This window comes from Anabrus simplex, chromosome 1, assembly GCF_040414725.1.
Source record: "Anabrus simplex isolate iqAnaSimp1 chromosome 1, ASM4041472v1, whole genome shotgun sequence".
NCBI classification, from domain to species: domain Eukaryota; kingdom Metazoa; phylum Arthropoda; class Insecta; order Orthoptera; family Tettigoniidae; genus Anabrus; species Anabrus simplex.
The window spans coordinates 1329317235-1329334781 of NC_090265.1; the positions used below are offsets into that span (position 1 = coordinate 1329317235).

At 38.3% G+C, this 17547-nt stretch overlaps 1 protein-coding gene across 2 annotated transcripts in view; it reads left to right on the plus strand.

Annotated features, from left to right (window-relative positions):
• The window catches only part of LOC136858307 (centrosomal protein of 164 kDa), a 208807-nt gene that overhangs the window by 77181 nt on the left and 114079 nt on the right, over window positions 1-17547 (plus strand). For both annotated transcript variants that reach the window (XM_067137748.2, XM_067137749.2), the window contains exon 6: window positions 16669-16816. In XM_067137748.2, the coding sequence (XP_066993849.1) occupies window positions 16669-16816 (148 nt within the window). The remainder of the gene's footprint in view (window positions 1-16668; window positions 16817-17547) is intronic.

The following is a 17547-nucleotide window of genomic DNA, read 5'->3' on the forward strand; positions in this document are numbered from 1 at the left end:
ACTTACATAAACACGGACCGATGATTTAGACCTACAGTAGTGTGACTCAATACATTTAAACATCTTTATAAACGTGATGACCGAATTCTGCCTAGAAATATATTTATTTTCCTTCCTGTTTCCACCCCTGTTTTCTTTCGGAGAAGTTCCTGTGGTAAGGAATCTTGTAGCAACACCTTGAATTCGATGTTTCCCTAAGCCTAATATATCCATGAAAGCTTTCCTGCAGACTTGAACTTTGTAGTTCGATTTTCCCACATAATATTTCAGAGATAATGACTTCGGTGTCCGATCTCCTTGTCTTGGACGATGTTTGATGACTTGAGAAGTCTCTAAATATTTCAAGATAAAAGCGCCTTGTTTCAACTTTTCACTAGATGCATAGAACTGTTCGTGGAATATTTTTGCATCTTGCATTGTCAAAGACTTACAGTTGAATGTTCCTTTCACAGGATGGTTACATGAAGGAAGTTTAGGTGGCCCACTTGCAGAATACCTGTGGTAGAAGATTAATTTTTAATTTCTGACGGTATATTATTATTATTATTATTATTATTATTATTATTATTATTATTATTATTATTATTATTATTATTATTGCTATGGTTTTTAATGTGAGTTAGAACACATACTCACACAAACATGCATAGTTAGATCATCTTATTTTCTTCTCAAATGTGCTCATTTGAATTCTTTTTTTAATCTCGAAAAATGAAACACAGAAACCCATATTTTAGGTTTGACAGCTCTGCGAGGCTAATTTCTGAAAATATATCAACCTAAAATCAACCTAACTGCTTCAAGAATCGAACGAAAAACTTACCACTCTCGCTTTCGTTGTTGTGATTTCCACTGTGACGTATCTCTTGTTCTCTTTCTTGCACTTGATCTGGAGGTTTCATTTATTGATGTTTCCATTATGTAGCACAAGGTAAGAAAGTAAATTTTTCACTTCACCACTCGGAACAATATCCACGTTACAGCACACAATAATGACAAAATACGAGCACACCGGAAATAGGATTGCTTTGACGCCAATGACGGTAAGAAGCCTGCGAATACGTAAATCAGTGTTGCAAACGAACAAAAAACAAAATATAATGACTTCAAAGAATATACATTACCAGGAACGATTTTGCCTACTGGTATTATCACATTGTTGCTTAATGTAACAGCACAAGATTCCAGACAATAACGCTGCATCATAAAGATTGTCGCTCATTCCTTGACTTGGCCAGTTTTGAATTCACTGGCTGCATGACTTGGCCGATTCTGTTGCACGACCGAGAATTCAGTGCTCGATAACATGAAGACATGGACGATTTTAAAGCATATTCTTGTTTCACCTGATAGTGCTATACTTCTACTTCAAATTGATAACCTTAACTCATTTTCGTAAATTTTGTGACTTGGCCGGTTTTGATACTAGACGCCTCATATATTTTACTTCATGCAGATACATCTAAACAGTTATGTGCCTCTTTGAGTGACACTGACAATCGTGTATACCATGACCATAATATAAAAAGGTCACTGTTCTCCTGTATTCTTGACAAACAAACACACAGTTTCTACTTTCAGACTTTCGTATCCTGATGTCAGAAACAACCCATATTAGCCTCTCAACACCTCGGTTTTTTGTACAAACTGAGCAGCCATTCCTTTCTGTCTTAAATATCTCCCTCAGCTGACAGCACATAAACAGAGACAAGGGTGGTGACTCTCCCTTCTTCTCGGCCCATGAATGTGACATACCTATTGCCCTCATTATAATTACTACAGGCCATTTTATTCCTTATATTACAAATTCAACACTCTATCGCAGATAAACTCAAATACAACAGGCCCGTTCATCATTTAGCGTTGGTGCTCTCAGCAGCACATTCCGATACATACCCTGGCCTTTGTATTGGCACTCACATTCACAAATTATTACTTAATTATTATTTCTTATTCTCTTTAGGGCGTCGTCTCAATACTCTGGGCACAATAACATTATTCCTCAATTCTTATAGGCTTCTTACGATATGACTTGCTCAGCTTGATACGCCAACCCAAGTGTATTTAAGAGATATAGAAGATCTTAGGCTTCCTTCACTCGACAACTAACATTACAGTCTACACTGCACATGCACATTGTTAGTACCTAAACTGCTTGTCTTGGTTACACTCATATAAGACCGTATAGATCCCAGTGAAGTGAAATGCACGAGCTCAATTTCCCTACCTTGAATATAATATCTGCACTAATGACACTAACGAAACAAATAAGACTAACAACATGCACATATTAACAATCTAACGAAGCTTGAGTCCTGGGGCATAAATTATATTTACACGGGCATTCAAATCCTAACCTATTTACATATTGGCAGAAGGCCAAATCTATCTACAATTGACCTAACCATTATAGTATTGCTGCATATTTAAACAGTGGAATTATCTGACCTGTGTCTGATGATATAACTGAACTGTCCCCCTTTGAACATTGCGAATTTACGCCATCATGTTGACGTTAGAAGCTGGTGACAGCACTCGTGGTTCCATGACTGGTGACATCCTGGTCGGCTGTGATGTTCTCTGCAGCTCGTTCAGGTACTTGATGATTGCCTCCTCGATGTCGTGATGATTGGATGTTGCCGATGGTCCTGGTTCGCACCTCGATGACGTGAAGAATACTCGATAGCTTCGGTCCCAATTACCGCTTCACTGTGATGGATGAGCAGTGTCCAGTCCACTCGTGATGTAGGAGAAACTGTAAGGAAAATCACATTACAATGTGTCCTCCGTTCGATGCCTATATCTCCCCTCTAACCTTTTCTTTTAATCTCGTAATATCAGGTCACATTCTGAGCGTTATGCTAGTAGTACAGGTACACAATTCTCAACTGCACTCTCCCTTATTCATGACCGCTCCCTCTACTGATCGAATTACATTAATATCAGTCTTCCGAGCCTACACTAGTATGTGTCATTCGTTTAGGACAATATGAACTTCAGATTATGCGATGTGACTATGCACGAACAGCATTACTAGTATCAGAATATTCTCGCATGAAAACAGGTCAACACTTGCTATATAAAGTTCTGATCTCTATTATAAATGGTTGTTACTTACACCTCCCAAGTATAAGGTGAACTCTGACTGCGTTGCTTGTAGATGAAGGGGGTCTTCTCTTTGCTGAACAGCGGCGTGCCAGACACCTACGTGACGGCGATACACACAGTGAATGACTCTAGCGCGCTTGGCAGTCGTATATATATTAGCAGTCTCGCATCCACACTACCGAGCTCTACGCGTGTGTGCTTCATGCGCGCGCCCGCGGTGTGGAAAATTTCTCCCGCGATATATGCATATTAAGTACTCGTACTTTTATTGTGATTACAACTAGGGCCATGCCGCATATCAAAATTTTCAGAAAAATATCCTGACTGCAGTTCTTGTATCCAATCCTCTGCATTCATCTTGTAATTGAAGATATTGAATAAATTCCTTTCCCTCCAATGTAAAATTCCCGCGATATCTCACGGAGCTGCGTGCGTCCCAAGCTGCAAGTGAAGAGGTTTGCTGGGATAATAAATTTTAATGAGCATCTAGAAACTTCAGCTCGCTTCTGACACTACGTTCTCATGAAAAGCGTGCAATCTCAGATACTCCTACACAATAAAATGCCACCCAAGGCGCTTTCTTTGTGGTCTCATACAATTCCCATAATTATTATAAAATCAACATTTTTTGACCATGAACAGAATGGTTCAGTATTGATATAACATTTAGTTTGTTTGTATATATTCAGCAGATTCATCTGTATATAGAAGACATTGTTGAAAGTTAGACAGCAAAAAATGCTGTATGTGCTTTTCAAATGAGGAAACACATTTTGGGCAAGGCAGCCACAAATAGAGTTAAGTGTGATAAGACTTAATGTCTTCTTTATTTTATCTAAAAGATATCAGGATATCTGGGTTGTTGGAAATATAAAGTAAAGCTACTAACGAGCCCAATCTTGATGCAGTTGCATGCACCCTAGTTCTCTGAATCCAAGAAAACCCTGTGTTAAATGTCATATGATTAAACAGCAGATATCCCCTTTTTATACTTTTTATTTGATCTATATTTTAATATTCTGTCCCATACTATATGAACAGAGCATCTAAAACATAGGTTGGATATAAAGAAGATTACATAATGAAAACAAAACACTCACACATCCCAAAAGGTGTCTTTTTTTTTTTCAAAACAAAATGAAGAAAAATTGTGGTATCTTCCTTCTCTACAAGTCCAAACGATGCGGCGCTTACACTAGTCTTCCAGATCAAGTAACTTGAGGGTCAATACTAAAACCTGGCGGTATCTGAACGACTTTGGATGACTCAGTATGATCACAAGAATCCGAAATAGAAGCCGCAACAGGGTCCAACACCTCTTCACTATCCTTGATAGACTGGCATTCAATCTTCAAAGGAAACACGCGTTGTAGCGGGCGAGTCATTGTTCCCTTTTCAGTTCTCAGCCGAATAACTAGCATATTTCCATCATGTCCCTGAGTTATGTTTTCTACTCATGCAAGTGGCCAGTAGATTCTTTTGGTATCATCTGAACCAATTAACATGGTTTCTCCTACTGAGGGCAGACCCACTGACTGCCTCATGGTGGGGAGGATTCTATGAGAGGATGGTTCAAAATATTAAGCGGGTTCTTCGACGGATCTTGGGGAGAGCATCAATGAACCTGGATGAGTTGTATACCGTTCTGTGTGAATGTGAATGCATTGTTAATTCCAGAACAATCACTGTTTCATCGGAAACCAATCAAAATCCTGTTGCCTTGACACCGGAGATGTTCCTCAAAGATATTCACAATAGTGGAACTGAGGATATTGACGAAATTGAAAAAAACCACTTGCAGCGTCGTTTGTGCTATCGACACAAACTCAGGGAGCAGCTGAGGGCTCAGTTCCGTTCAGAATACTTAGGCTCACTGAAGAGGATTCATCTCAAGAAGCAATAAATTGCCGTGTAGCTAACAAAAAGAATTGGTACTTAGAGACGTGACAATCTCCAAGTGTATCGCCCTGTAGACTCCACACGTGAACAGGGCTACCCATGCTTTTTGGCTACCGGCTCAGTTCCGTTCAGAATACTTATGCTCGCTGAAGAGGATTCATCGCAAGAAGCAATAAATCGCCGTGTAGCTAACAAAAATAATTGGTACTTTGAGACGTGACAATCTCCAAATGTATCGCCCTGTATACTCCACGCGTGAATAGGGCTACCCATGCTTTTTGGCTACCTTTCATAATGAGAGGACTGGCGTAATCAATCCCACACACCTCAAACACTGCAGCGTCATTTACTCTGGATGGAGGGAGCGGCGGAGAATCAGCATCGAAATTCTGACTAGCATGGCGACGACAGACAACACACTTTCTCACTATTTCACGTGTTACCTGACGTCCTATCAGTAACCACACATTTTCTCTTAGACCACAGCGTAAGAGCACCAACATGCTTTTCCGTAATAATATTGAGAAGCCTTTCTCGTGGACAGTCAATATTTTCTTCTGATGACGCAGAGCACAGTTCTCTGCAAAACGTAAAGAATTTCACCTTATTTTCTTGATACAGCATAAGCCCAAAAGCCTATACAGTATCATGTCTATAAGTACGGGCCGTGAAAGCATCAATGGCAACATTCAAGATAGTCACCAACTACTGCACATGATTCAGATACAGTACGTCACTTTGTAACAGAAGAAAATCTTGAAGACAACGTGCCCACTATGTTTCAAACATCAGCACAGATTTCAAAATATTACACCTCAAAAATAATAAAGAAACATTAAATATAAAGAAGGAAATAAAAATACACATAGCAAAAAATGTTAACTACAATAACCTCAATGATCACACACACCTAAAAAGGAAAAAATACAGCCAACCAGAATAACCACACCAATCACATACAAACAAAGATTCCCCACTATTCACTCTATTAAATTAAATCATATATAACAACAACAACAACAACAATAGACTACAAGTACAGTTCAGCAAAAGCCGGTTTAGTGAGGAGAGAGGAAGCACAGGAGGAGTAAATTATTATCTAAAGTTCAAACATTTCAACAGTTACTAGGAAGCTGTATATAAATTTTAACATACAGTAGAAGTGCACTATAGCGAGTACAGCATATAGCGAGAATTCCGTTATAACGACAGCTTTTTTCTGCCCCTTGAAAATTACTATATTAAATTGTGTATTATCCTTTGGTTACTGTGAGAACCTTATCACTGATGCATCCGTTATTACCAGTGATTGAGCGTGCATACTTTTTTTTTTCCATTATCACTATTTATGCACTCCAGTGATTATATTCAATGTGATCGACCATCTTCGGTATAGATTTTTCGCTATATGCACTAGCAAACACTCATTGACATTCAGACTCGAAGGCGATATTGGAGTCGATTAGTAATGCTCGGGGATCGATGACCTTAGATGTTAGGCCCCTTTAAACAACAAGCATCATCTCATCATCAGTAATACTCAACTGGTGTTTTATAAGCACAATTAGGAATGAAAGAAAACATGTTTCCGTAATAAATGTGTAAATAACGTGGCTGATAGCAGTAGTCAACTCGTTAGAAATAAAGGCTGAAGTAAACGATCGTTTAATTTTAAAACTATGTACTGAAAAAGTTTCGGATACGTCCTCGGCTTGCAGTGAAACCCTGTATTTCGAGTTCTTTTGAGATCTCTAGTGCTTTCAATTGACACATTTCGCTAGAAATACCATATCCCAACTCACGTTTTTCTATCACAAATATGGGGAGTCGTTCTTCAATTTCCGGAAACACTGCATTCCAGCCGCGGAATGCTCTGTGATCGCCGATACTTTTTAGAAGTTCTCTTTCTTCTGCCAATCATGAATGCACAATTCATCAATATCGTACTTTCTGCCAACGGCACGATTTCCGTATATTTCAGCTTCGCTTACAACTTTAAGTTTCTCACGCACAGTAAATGACCGCAGACGCCGTTTTGAATCCGTCACTTACTATTGAGACAGCACTTTCACGGGACAAATACGGAACTCGAATGTGAGCGAGGTAGACTTCCGTAACCATCCCGCGAGATCAGCTATTCGCGCACCCAGCATGCCAGCAACACTTGTGAAACAAATGACAATCAAGGATCCTCAGCAGCGGCTTTCGTATTATTTCAGATTTGTTTGATATTCTTTGATTACCTTACATTTCGCGTTTACATGTTGCTGTAACCGTATTGAGAAAAAATCAATTTTGTTTTCTAGAACGTAACGAAAACACAATAAGACCTGAATGCCCGTTTACATGTGGTATATTGAGTACGGTAACCGTATTCAAATCTATTTCAATACTGCATACAAACGTAGTAAATATTTACGAGAATGAACGGCTTGAATACGACCCGCACCCAACATTTAGAACCAATATTTTGGGGAAAAAAGTGCGGGTGGTATTCAGGATTATACGGTAGTGTATTAAAAGGTGTGTAAAACACCTGACAACACATAAAAACGTTTGCAGTGGGGCCCTATAAAAGTATCAACGCATTATTGCAGATCGCGCACTTTCTAAAACAAATGTCAGCTGAGCCTTATATTTCGGATTAGTTGGTTAAGCATTATTTTCTGGTCACACTCTTCGACCATGAATTTGGAGGTTAAACTTGGCTATGTACAAGGGAAATGACTTTGACCGTCATCTTGAATGCGACAGCACTTCGATCAACTCGAGTCGAAACTCAAAGGTGCGAGTTCCAACATACACGCCTCAGTTGAAAGATACGGATGCCTGTCCACTTCCTGGATTTTGTCTTCATTAGGAAGCGATTTCATGGCTTTTTCAGTATCTATAATGGGGCTACCACAAGACAAATATGCACCATGCTAGTAAACTTCCTTTTGTAGTCTATCACGCAACAAATATTCGCTCACCTTCACTGTGTCACTCAACACAGAATACATTTCTAACTTCAGAATGGAATGCGAAATACAAACACAAACCAGCTTACTGGGTTATTTAGCAATATCAATGAAAACCGGAAAGCAAAACTGACCTTTCCTGAGGCTAATGGCTTGTTTTCCGCAGCTATAATTTATTCTCTGAATTTGCGAAATTCAAGGCCATTTCCCATTTTCGCATAACCTTCCCCGACCTGCTTCCTGTGGCAAGGGCTTTAATCTATGTTGGGAATAACGTCCCTTTCAGAAGGGATGACAAAGAACAATTTCAGAGCTGGGGAATAGGTGATCGTACTGAGCAGTAATAACGAAAATTTGTGACGCGATAAGCGAGATATGTTTAAATAGATTTAATACGACGTAAATCGGGAATTTGCAATGTGTTAAGTGAGAAATCGTCTTAATGAGGAAGTACTATGAGCTTTCACTGTATTTTTTTGTGTCTGGTTAAATTTGGGAAAGGCTATTCCTAAGTAATTTATAGTGAAAATATTATCATTACTGGTGCTTGGAATATGTTTTCATGATACATGTGAGGTTAAGTTAGGATAGGTGACTGTTTGAATAAGAAAACTGAAACATTTGCCACAGAAGCCACTGAGTTATACTACTCAAATTTTGCAGAATGAAATTCAACGAACGTCTTCACGTTGTCTCGGAATTAGAAAAATAACTTATGAGTAAGCTGTAGTATGAAAATCTGTGAAGATGCAAGTTTTGAACACACAGATTGCCATTCCATACTTATTTTAATGTGTGTGGGGTTTTCCCCAACTTTTACAAAAAATCGTATATAACGACAATCCACTATAGCGAGTAAATTTTTCACCGCTATGAATTCTCGCTAAAACAGACTTCTACTGTATATGTTTTTACACTTGCTTATAATAGTCATCAGTTCAATAATTGAAAAAAAAGATGTGGTTTGATAGAATCTGATGATGATCCTTCAAGAACAAAACATGCCTTTCTGTTTTTTTTATTAAATGGTATTTTATTTAGGTATAATCTGTTATTAAATGTTTTCTTTTTTAGATATTATCTAATTTTTAAAAAAATCCTAAATTAGTTTCAACAGGCTAAAAAGACCTCACAGTAATAAAGACAAATGACATTTCATTGGTAAATTCTCTTTTAAATTATAAAAATGAATGTTTTTTAAATTGGAAATATTATTATTATTATTAAAGTGACTTTATTGTGACAAAGTTAGGGCTCCTGGGCCCTTTCTTACACTTAACCACTTCGTGTATATTAATGAGTATTAATTTACAAAATAATTTTTACAGTTTTACAAAGTAAGAATTTCAACAGTTTTTGTTTTAAAATATGGTAACAGTATAAAAACTGAAAAGACCTAATTTAAACATACTAAATCTTTACAACCTGAAGTATAAACTAAACTAACTAAAGTAAAGTAAAGTATAACTAACGTGTAAACTTATAGTGAAACAACCACATTCACTCTCATTCATACATGCCATTCACACTCAAGAAAGACTGGAAGTGCTTATAAGGTGATGCTGGCAAAGGATTTTAAACTTTGTCTTAGATTTAGCTTCCCCGATGTCATTGGGGAGTTCATTCCTCCAGCTCGTAGTGGTGATATTGAACGGTCTGTTGTAGGTTGCAGTATTGAACAGGTGTAGTGAACTAAGGTAGCAAAATCTGGTGGATAGGTAAGGAGGAGTGTTTTCAGAAAGCACTTGTTACACCAAGGTAGTTGCATGGAGTCTACGTCTGTCATTCAGTCGTAACCTAGATAACTGTCCATAGTATGGGGATATGTGGGCATATGGTCGTATGTCGAATGCATACCTGATGCATGCATTTTTGGCACATTGCAGTCTCATGCCTTGCTCATTATTGATATCAATAAAAACTGTATCACAGTATTCGAGAATTGGAAACAAAAGTGACTGGATGAGCTTTATTTTCAGGGACCAAGGAAATATATTTTTAAACCACTTCAGGGGATGCAGGCTTTGATATATCTTTTGGCACACTTTCATCACTTGTTGCAACCAGTTCAATGTTTCGCTTATAGCCACACCAAGATTCATAACTTTTCACAGTATGGAATAATGGAATTGTTTTGTGCTGCAGTAGGAATTTCATATTGTTTTAAGGCATGTAAGTTTTTTGAAGTGCCAATGATTGTTGCTTGCATGTTAAGAGGATTAATTTTGAGATTGTTACTCAATGCAAAATTACTTATGCGACTTAAATCTGCATTAACGTGTACAGCACTCTGAATTTTATCAGTTCTTGAGTGGTAGTAGATCTGCAGATCATCAGCATAATGATGATGCTTGCAGTATATAATTAATTTCGCAACATCGTGTACGTAAATTGCAAACAGTAATGGTCCAAGTACAGACCCTTGCGAGATACTGAAGGGTTTGTTAAGCCACCCAGATCTGTTAATATTTTTTGAGATACGAACTGAAAAAAGTTTATTGCCGTCTTGCTGAAATTTAATGAATCCAGATTTGAAAGTAGCAATTTAGGAACAACAGTATCAAAAGCACTAGAAAAATCGAGTAGAACCAATACAGTCACTTTTTGAGTGTCCATTGCATGTCGGATATCATCAGTTACTTTCAGTAAGGCAGTCATTGCGCTGTATCCTTTCTTGAAACCAGATTGGTAAGGGTCAAGCATTGAGTAGTTAGTCAAGTAAGTAAGGACTTGTTTGTGTACCAAGCATTCTAGTACTTTGGAAAAGGGCGGGAGAATGGATATAGGGCGATAATCTGATTGTAAATTAGGAGAATTCTTCTTAGGAATGGGAATGACGATACCATACTTCCACACACATGGAAATAATCCCTATACAAGGCAGTGATTAAGTATATGCACCAGAATAGGTAATATTGCACCAATAATATTTTTTATGAAAGAATGGTATGTCATCATTACTCGGAACATCTGACTTGAGGGAGTAAATTACACACTTCGCATCGTTCGAACTAACGTTTTTGAACGTGAATTTTATTTAATTTACTCGGGAATGAGTATTTATGATGTAAATATCATCAACAGCAGTTAGGTCATCATCTGGATTATGATTATTATTATTATTATTATTATTATTATCATAGTCATTATTATTAGTAATATCATTATTAGTGTATGCTGCTTTCGTAAAATGAGAATTTAGATCATCAAGTGGTATATTGGGTGCCTGCTTGGTCAGGCTGCTGAACTTCCCGTTTCTTATCTCTTGAATTTATTTATTCTTGCTGGTACGAATGAATTGCTTAACTTTATTTCGATGAATATGGTAATTTTCAGAATCACTAGTGCTTCCAGTTCGCCTAAATCGCCTATACCTTGCATCACGATTTGCCATGACCGACTTAATTTCATTTGTTAGCCAAGAAGACAAAGGGTGAGAAACTAAATATGCTTCTTCAGAGCGTATTTGTGATACAGTCCTAGTTTTAATGAGTTCAGTCTGTCAACCTTATCATCAATCTCATTAGTCAGTAGAATGTCATTCCACAGCAGTCAATATGATGCATTTCGTATTACCTCAGTGTCATAATGCTTGAGGTCCCTTTGCATTATGTACCTGGTTTTGTACTTTGGTACCTTGAGAGAGTAACAAGTAGATGAAATTGTGGGTGGAAATACCTGGTACATCACTTTCTGAGGATTGTTTGTTATAATAAGATCAATCAGTGTGTGAGACATGTGATTTATTTTGTGAATGTATAGGTGGGCCGGCGTAAGGTTGCACATGACAGCTGCGCACAATATTGGTCACACTGCAATGGCGCACGAAGCGATGTTGCCGCCGTTACAACAGCTGATTGCACGACACATGGGTTTTTAAAAACATGGGAGAAATGTTTTTAATGTCATCGCGATGATACACAATACAAATGAAATCTGCCGACAAAAATTGAACTTTGAACTCACCGATTATTCATCACACAAAATTATACGAGGTAAATATACTACAAAGTTCTTATTATCGCGATGTTAGAAAACACGGAAGAAATCGGCCGACAAGGATCTCACTTCATATACACCTTCACCAATAAATGTTAGAATAATATACACCGGTGCTAACACAAAATGTTTCAAGTAAATTCTATAAAATTTACGAAAATTCAGAAACCTTATTTTCATACCTGATTCACAAAGGCAGAGGCTCGATACCCTCCAGTTCACTGCCATCACTACCGTCGCCTTCGTTGTCACTGTCATCATCGTCTAGGCAGATCATCAACGCCTGAGAGTCACTGATGATCCCATGTATTGCCATTGCCGAATTAATGAATGCTGCGACATGGCTAAATTTCTTCCTGCACAAAGCCGCATCCATTCGAGCAATACTCTCCCAGAACAGTCCTTCCACTTCAGTAACTGTGAAGGACGTGTTCTAAGTGCGTACGTAATGTTTTACTTCACCCCATACCGTACCAACTCAATGAGGTTGAAGTGACAGTGGTACGGCGGCAACCTAATAACCTCGTACCCTTGTTCCTTCGCTACCTCGTCGACTATTTCTTTTTCCTGCCATTTGCTTTACATCGCACCGACACAGATAGGTTTTATAGTGACGATGGGACAGGAAAGGCCTAGGAATGGGAAGGAAGCGACCGTTGTCTTAATTAAGGTACACCCCCAGCATTTGCCTGGAGTGAAAATGGGAAACCACGGAAAACCATCTTCAGGGCTGCCGACAGTGGAATTCGAACCCACTATCTCCCGGATGCGAGCTCACAGCTGCGCGCCCCTAACCGCACGGCCAACTCGCCCGGTGTCGACTAATTTAGTCGTACACATATGCGCTGGGATATTTCTTTACTGCAGCCATTCCACTTACAGTTCCTTACGGGCCCTCGAAGAAGGGGTCTTGTCCATTATTACGGAGTGGTAACGTGCGTTGTCCATAACAATGACAGAAGGGACTTTGAGCTGTAAAAATCGTACTCGTGTCTTCGTATTGCATCAGCCTGAAAAGAATTAATTCCTATTACAGGAGATAGCTTAATTCGTTTCTTTCCCGGAGTGCTGTGAAACAAGTCCCTACTATCAGCCCTGTTTTCGCTATTGCTATGTACCCCAGTCACTTTTTCCTTCTGTTCTTGGAGGCGAACACCTGTTTGAATGACATTACGCTTTGAAAGCCCTAATGTTTGAGATATGCGATCCACAACATGATCTACAGGAACGGAGAGACGGCTATACAAGCGTACGAATTTCGTCTCCCTCTCGTAAAACTCGCGAGTTCTCCGCACTAATTCTAATGCCTGACTATTAAGGGACACTCCGCGGCTCAAAGGATTATCACTTCGCGCTTCATGACTATGTTGTCATTTCCGAGACATCGCACTGCATTCGTTAAAATAAAATTTCACAATTATCTCAAAATGAAAACAAAACTTTCATAAACGCGCGAATCACACCTGACCACGTGCTAGCGGCAACAGACAAAACGGCAACACTTCAATACAGTAGTCAAGCTACTTATAGATGGCACCGCTATACTACCTATGTTGCCAACAACAATCAACTGAAAATAGTTCGTATTTATTTTGTAGCTCGCTTAAACCTTACAATATCTTTTAAATGCTCATATTTGTGTAGGCAAATGAAAGATTATGAACACTATACGGAATTAAATACGAATTAACATGAATAAAATGCGTAACTGTATCTGACATAAAAAGTAGTGGATTGGTGATTCTAACTGACGGGTGACGTTCTTCATTTCATTTTTGTAGTGGTGCCAACATGACTTACAACTGTCAAGTGCAACCTTGTGCCGGCCCACCTATAGTTAGTCACAATTAGTGTCGGTATATTGTAATCCATGCTATGGAATAAGTTTTATAAGGATGTTTGATTCGTTACTTGTAACTAGGAGATAAGTATTGAAGTTATCAAGAATGATTATGTTTTTGTACAGCGGAGTTATCTTCAATAATGCCACTTCTTGGTCAGATATGTGTCGTATGTCCAGCGCCTTGTATACCGCTCCAATCAGTAGTTTTTGATTATTAACCAAGAGTTCAGTAAACATGAATTCAAGTCGAAGGGGAATCTTAGGATCTGAGGTCATAACTAGTTTACTTTAAGTCGCAACGGCAATATATAGCGCAGCTGCCCCCTACACGATTTAAGCAATCTAGGAGATGTAACATCATGTTACTCAGTTTAATGAGATTAGATTTGAGTGACTGTTGTAACCCTGTCTCTGTTACACAAATACAGTGCAAGCTACTGTTTCTAAATAGCGCCTTTATTTCGTCAAAGTGACAAACAAACGACTGTGCATTGATGTGACAACACTGAAAATCTTTTTGGTGGGGAGCTAACCTTTCCTTAAGAATGTCTCCTGCCACAGATGGTGAGGGAGTAGGTAGGGGTGAAGGCGGTAGACACTGAAGAGGGATAGGGTCAATGACATCACAGACATGCTGCTCGGTGTAAATAACTGACCCATTTACGTTAAACTACTCACCCTAGTTGTTTCATAAGCATCTCCAGAAATATTCACACAATCACTTTCACACACACTATCACTTCCACTTACACGAACATTACTCATTATTATATAACTCATTGTTATTTTCCCAGTCAGTCTCATGCTTTCTCGCATAAGGCTTATTAATTGTGCCATTCTGCTGACAAATACTTTCTGTCCTGTGTCCATACCCGTCGGAGCGTGAAGTGATCACGCACCCTGTTTAAAATAGTTTTTCTGATACCTATCAGGGATTCTGTCAGTAGAAGGCCAGTTCCTTTTAACAGCCACTTAGCCCTCCAAACTCTGTCCCAGTCATGATAACATGCGATATTTATGATTATAGGGCACTTACCCGTAGCAACAACCTGAGGTGTGGTTCGTTTTAGCACCCCCAATCGATGGCAATGATCTATATCAGACATAGTTATGTCTACATTTAACTTGCCCTTCACCGTGCCGATTATTTTATCATAAACGTTCTCTGCCGGCTCCTCTGGAATACCATGCAGCACTAAGCAGTTCCGCCGGCTGTACTGTTCAGCTTCATCAAGCAGTTCAGCCTGTTGCTTGAGGCGCTGCTCAATATATTCCAGTTTTTTGTTACATCTTTCAACTCACTAGACACCCATTCTTGGAACTGGAAGAACTCAGCCTTTTGCCGCTGCGGCTCTTCTGTGCTGCAGGTGCAGCTTACGACGTGTTCCAAGCGGCCTATGAAGTCCTTCATAACTTCTTCAATAGACGCTACTTGACAATTCGTTTCTTTAGCGGACACACTGAAACGTGTTTCAGCTCAATGACAGATTAGTTACACTGCGAATGTCATGAATGGCACGTGTTGGCTGTTAATCTTGCTAATTGACAAGATTTATTGGAGAGCCGTTTCACACAACAGCAGCAGTTGGCGCCATCTTCAGTACTTTTATTACTATTGTATTATGTCTTTTAGCATATAAAATTTGTTTTTGTATGACCACTAAGCTAACATGCGGGGCTCTTAAACATTAAAGCACATAGCATTTAGATTTTGTTTCTTCATCTCTATCACTTACCTACTGTTACAGAAAAGTTGTTTTCCTTATCATCTCATTTGAAATGTTGTTGTTATCATTTGTATATGTAGTATACCTTACTCCATTTCATGGCCTCCTTGGCCCTTCCCTTTCCTTGGCTGGTATGCTGTTTCTTTAAGGTATTGGAACTACAGTGTAATCTTCATATGATTACCGATACAATAATAATCCCCTGTGTAACAATATGATATTCTGGTCCCAGCATTACTTCCATTAATTCAATGTAAAATTCCTCTCGATTTACTTATAATCTCATTAATGAATCTCTCCATTATGATTACCTTTTTAGAACCCAACAATGTGCTTTCTGCCCGGTATAACAGTAATTGGGAACATCTTTTACTGCCATATGAAAATGAATTTATTCGTTGTGTAAGCCTAGCAAGCGCGAGTGTTTATAGCTGTGTACTTATCTGAAGGGTGGGTTTGTTGAGCAACTGTGGGAACTCGACAGCTACAGAATACCAGGCTGATCTAGATAGTGTGCATATCAGAAGGATTTAAATGGCAGTATTATAGTTATTGGATAGCTGCTTAAAACTAAAATAGCCCCTCTGTTATCTTGTTTTGGCACTTTGTCGTATATTCAAAGGACTGTTGTAACTGCAGCAGTGAACCGCAATGCAATTAGGTCTTAGTGTGTTTCTCTGTGAACAGAAATGTCAAACATACTGCCATTTCAGATTTCTTAACTGTGGTACTTTACAGTAGTGGAGTGCTGCATAATATGAACAACAATTTTATGTGAGAAATTTAAATTATGATCAGTATGAAGGTACTCTGTTGGACATTTAGGTAAAGTATTGATATTTTATTTTTTTATTTTATTTTTTGTTGCAATCCTCATGTTAGTGGCAGGTAGTTAATGTAATTCAGTTTTCAGATGTTATTGTCTTCATCAGTAGACATAAGAACGCATTATTCTAAATCCCTCTTTACGACAATATTTTTTCTGTCTGCGCAGTATTGTTGTATCAAGATTTCATGACTAATTTTAACAAGGGATTATCATGTTATTGTTTCATCCTTTTAAATGTAAGTAGCCACCAAATCAATACATGATTCTTGCAATATACTGTTTTTTTCCATTCTATCCCACCAGACCTAAAACCAACGGTCGTGAAGATTTGGAATCTCAAGGACGGGAAATTTGGCCGCCTGCTGAAATGGTTGAAATTTTGATCCAAGAAAATAGCTCATTAAAAATGGAGTTGGAAACCTGTTACCAGAAAGTAGCAAAATCTCATAAAGTGAGTATGCCTCTTGTTTGGTGATTGTACTGAAGACAGTATGAGTAACAATGCCTGCAAAGTTTCTTGTAATAGCATGTAGCTAAGTAACGGGCTATAGGTAGTGAACGTTTGCTCTAGTTATTTGTATTAATGGAATTATAAGGATGATAATGACCTTTAAAAAAGGGATTATGAAAACTGCATGATTATCCTTTCCAAATAAAAAATCTTATGGTCATAAGAGATGAAGTCTGTAGAGTTCAAATGGAAACCTATTAAAATCATGTTATCTGATGGGGAAAATGTTTGCCCTGCAGTCACTCATAAGTGACCATTAATCTACATCACGATACCTTGAGATTGTTATTACTTCACTCAAGTTGTCTAAAATCCACTAAATAAGAGTTTTGATGTTTATGCATTATTATCACTAAAGTTGAATATTGCAAATTCTAAAAAGTAACTATGATTGGTGGAAAACGGTAAATAAAAATGTAAACAGACTCTGGGATGGGTTTAAAGAAATTGTTGAGGAATGCGAAAACAGGTTTGTACCTTTAAGGGTGGTAAGGAATGGTAAAGACCCACCTTATTATAATAGAGAAATAAAGAGAAGTGGAAGTAAGGAGAAATTGAAGGAACTTCCTAGAACATTGAATCTAGCAAAGAAGGCAGCTAAGGATAACATGATGGCAAGCATAATTGGCAATCATACAAATTTTAGTGAAAAATGGAAGGGTAAGTATAGG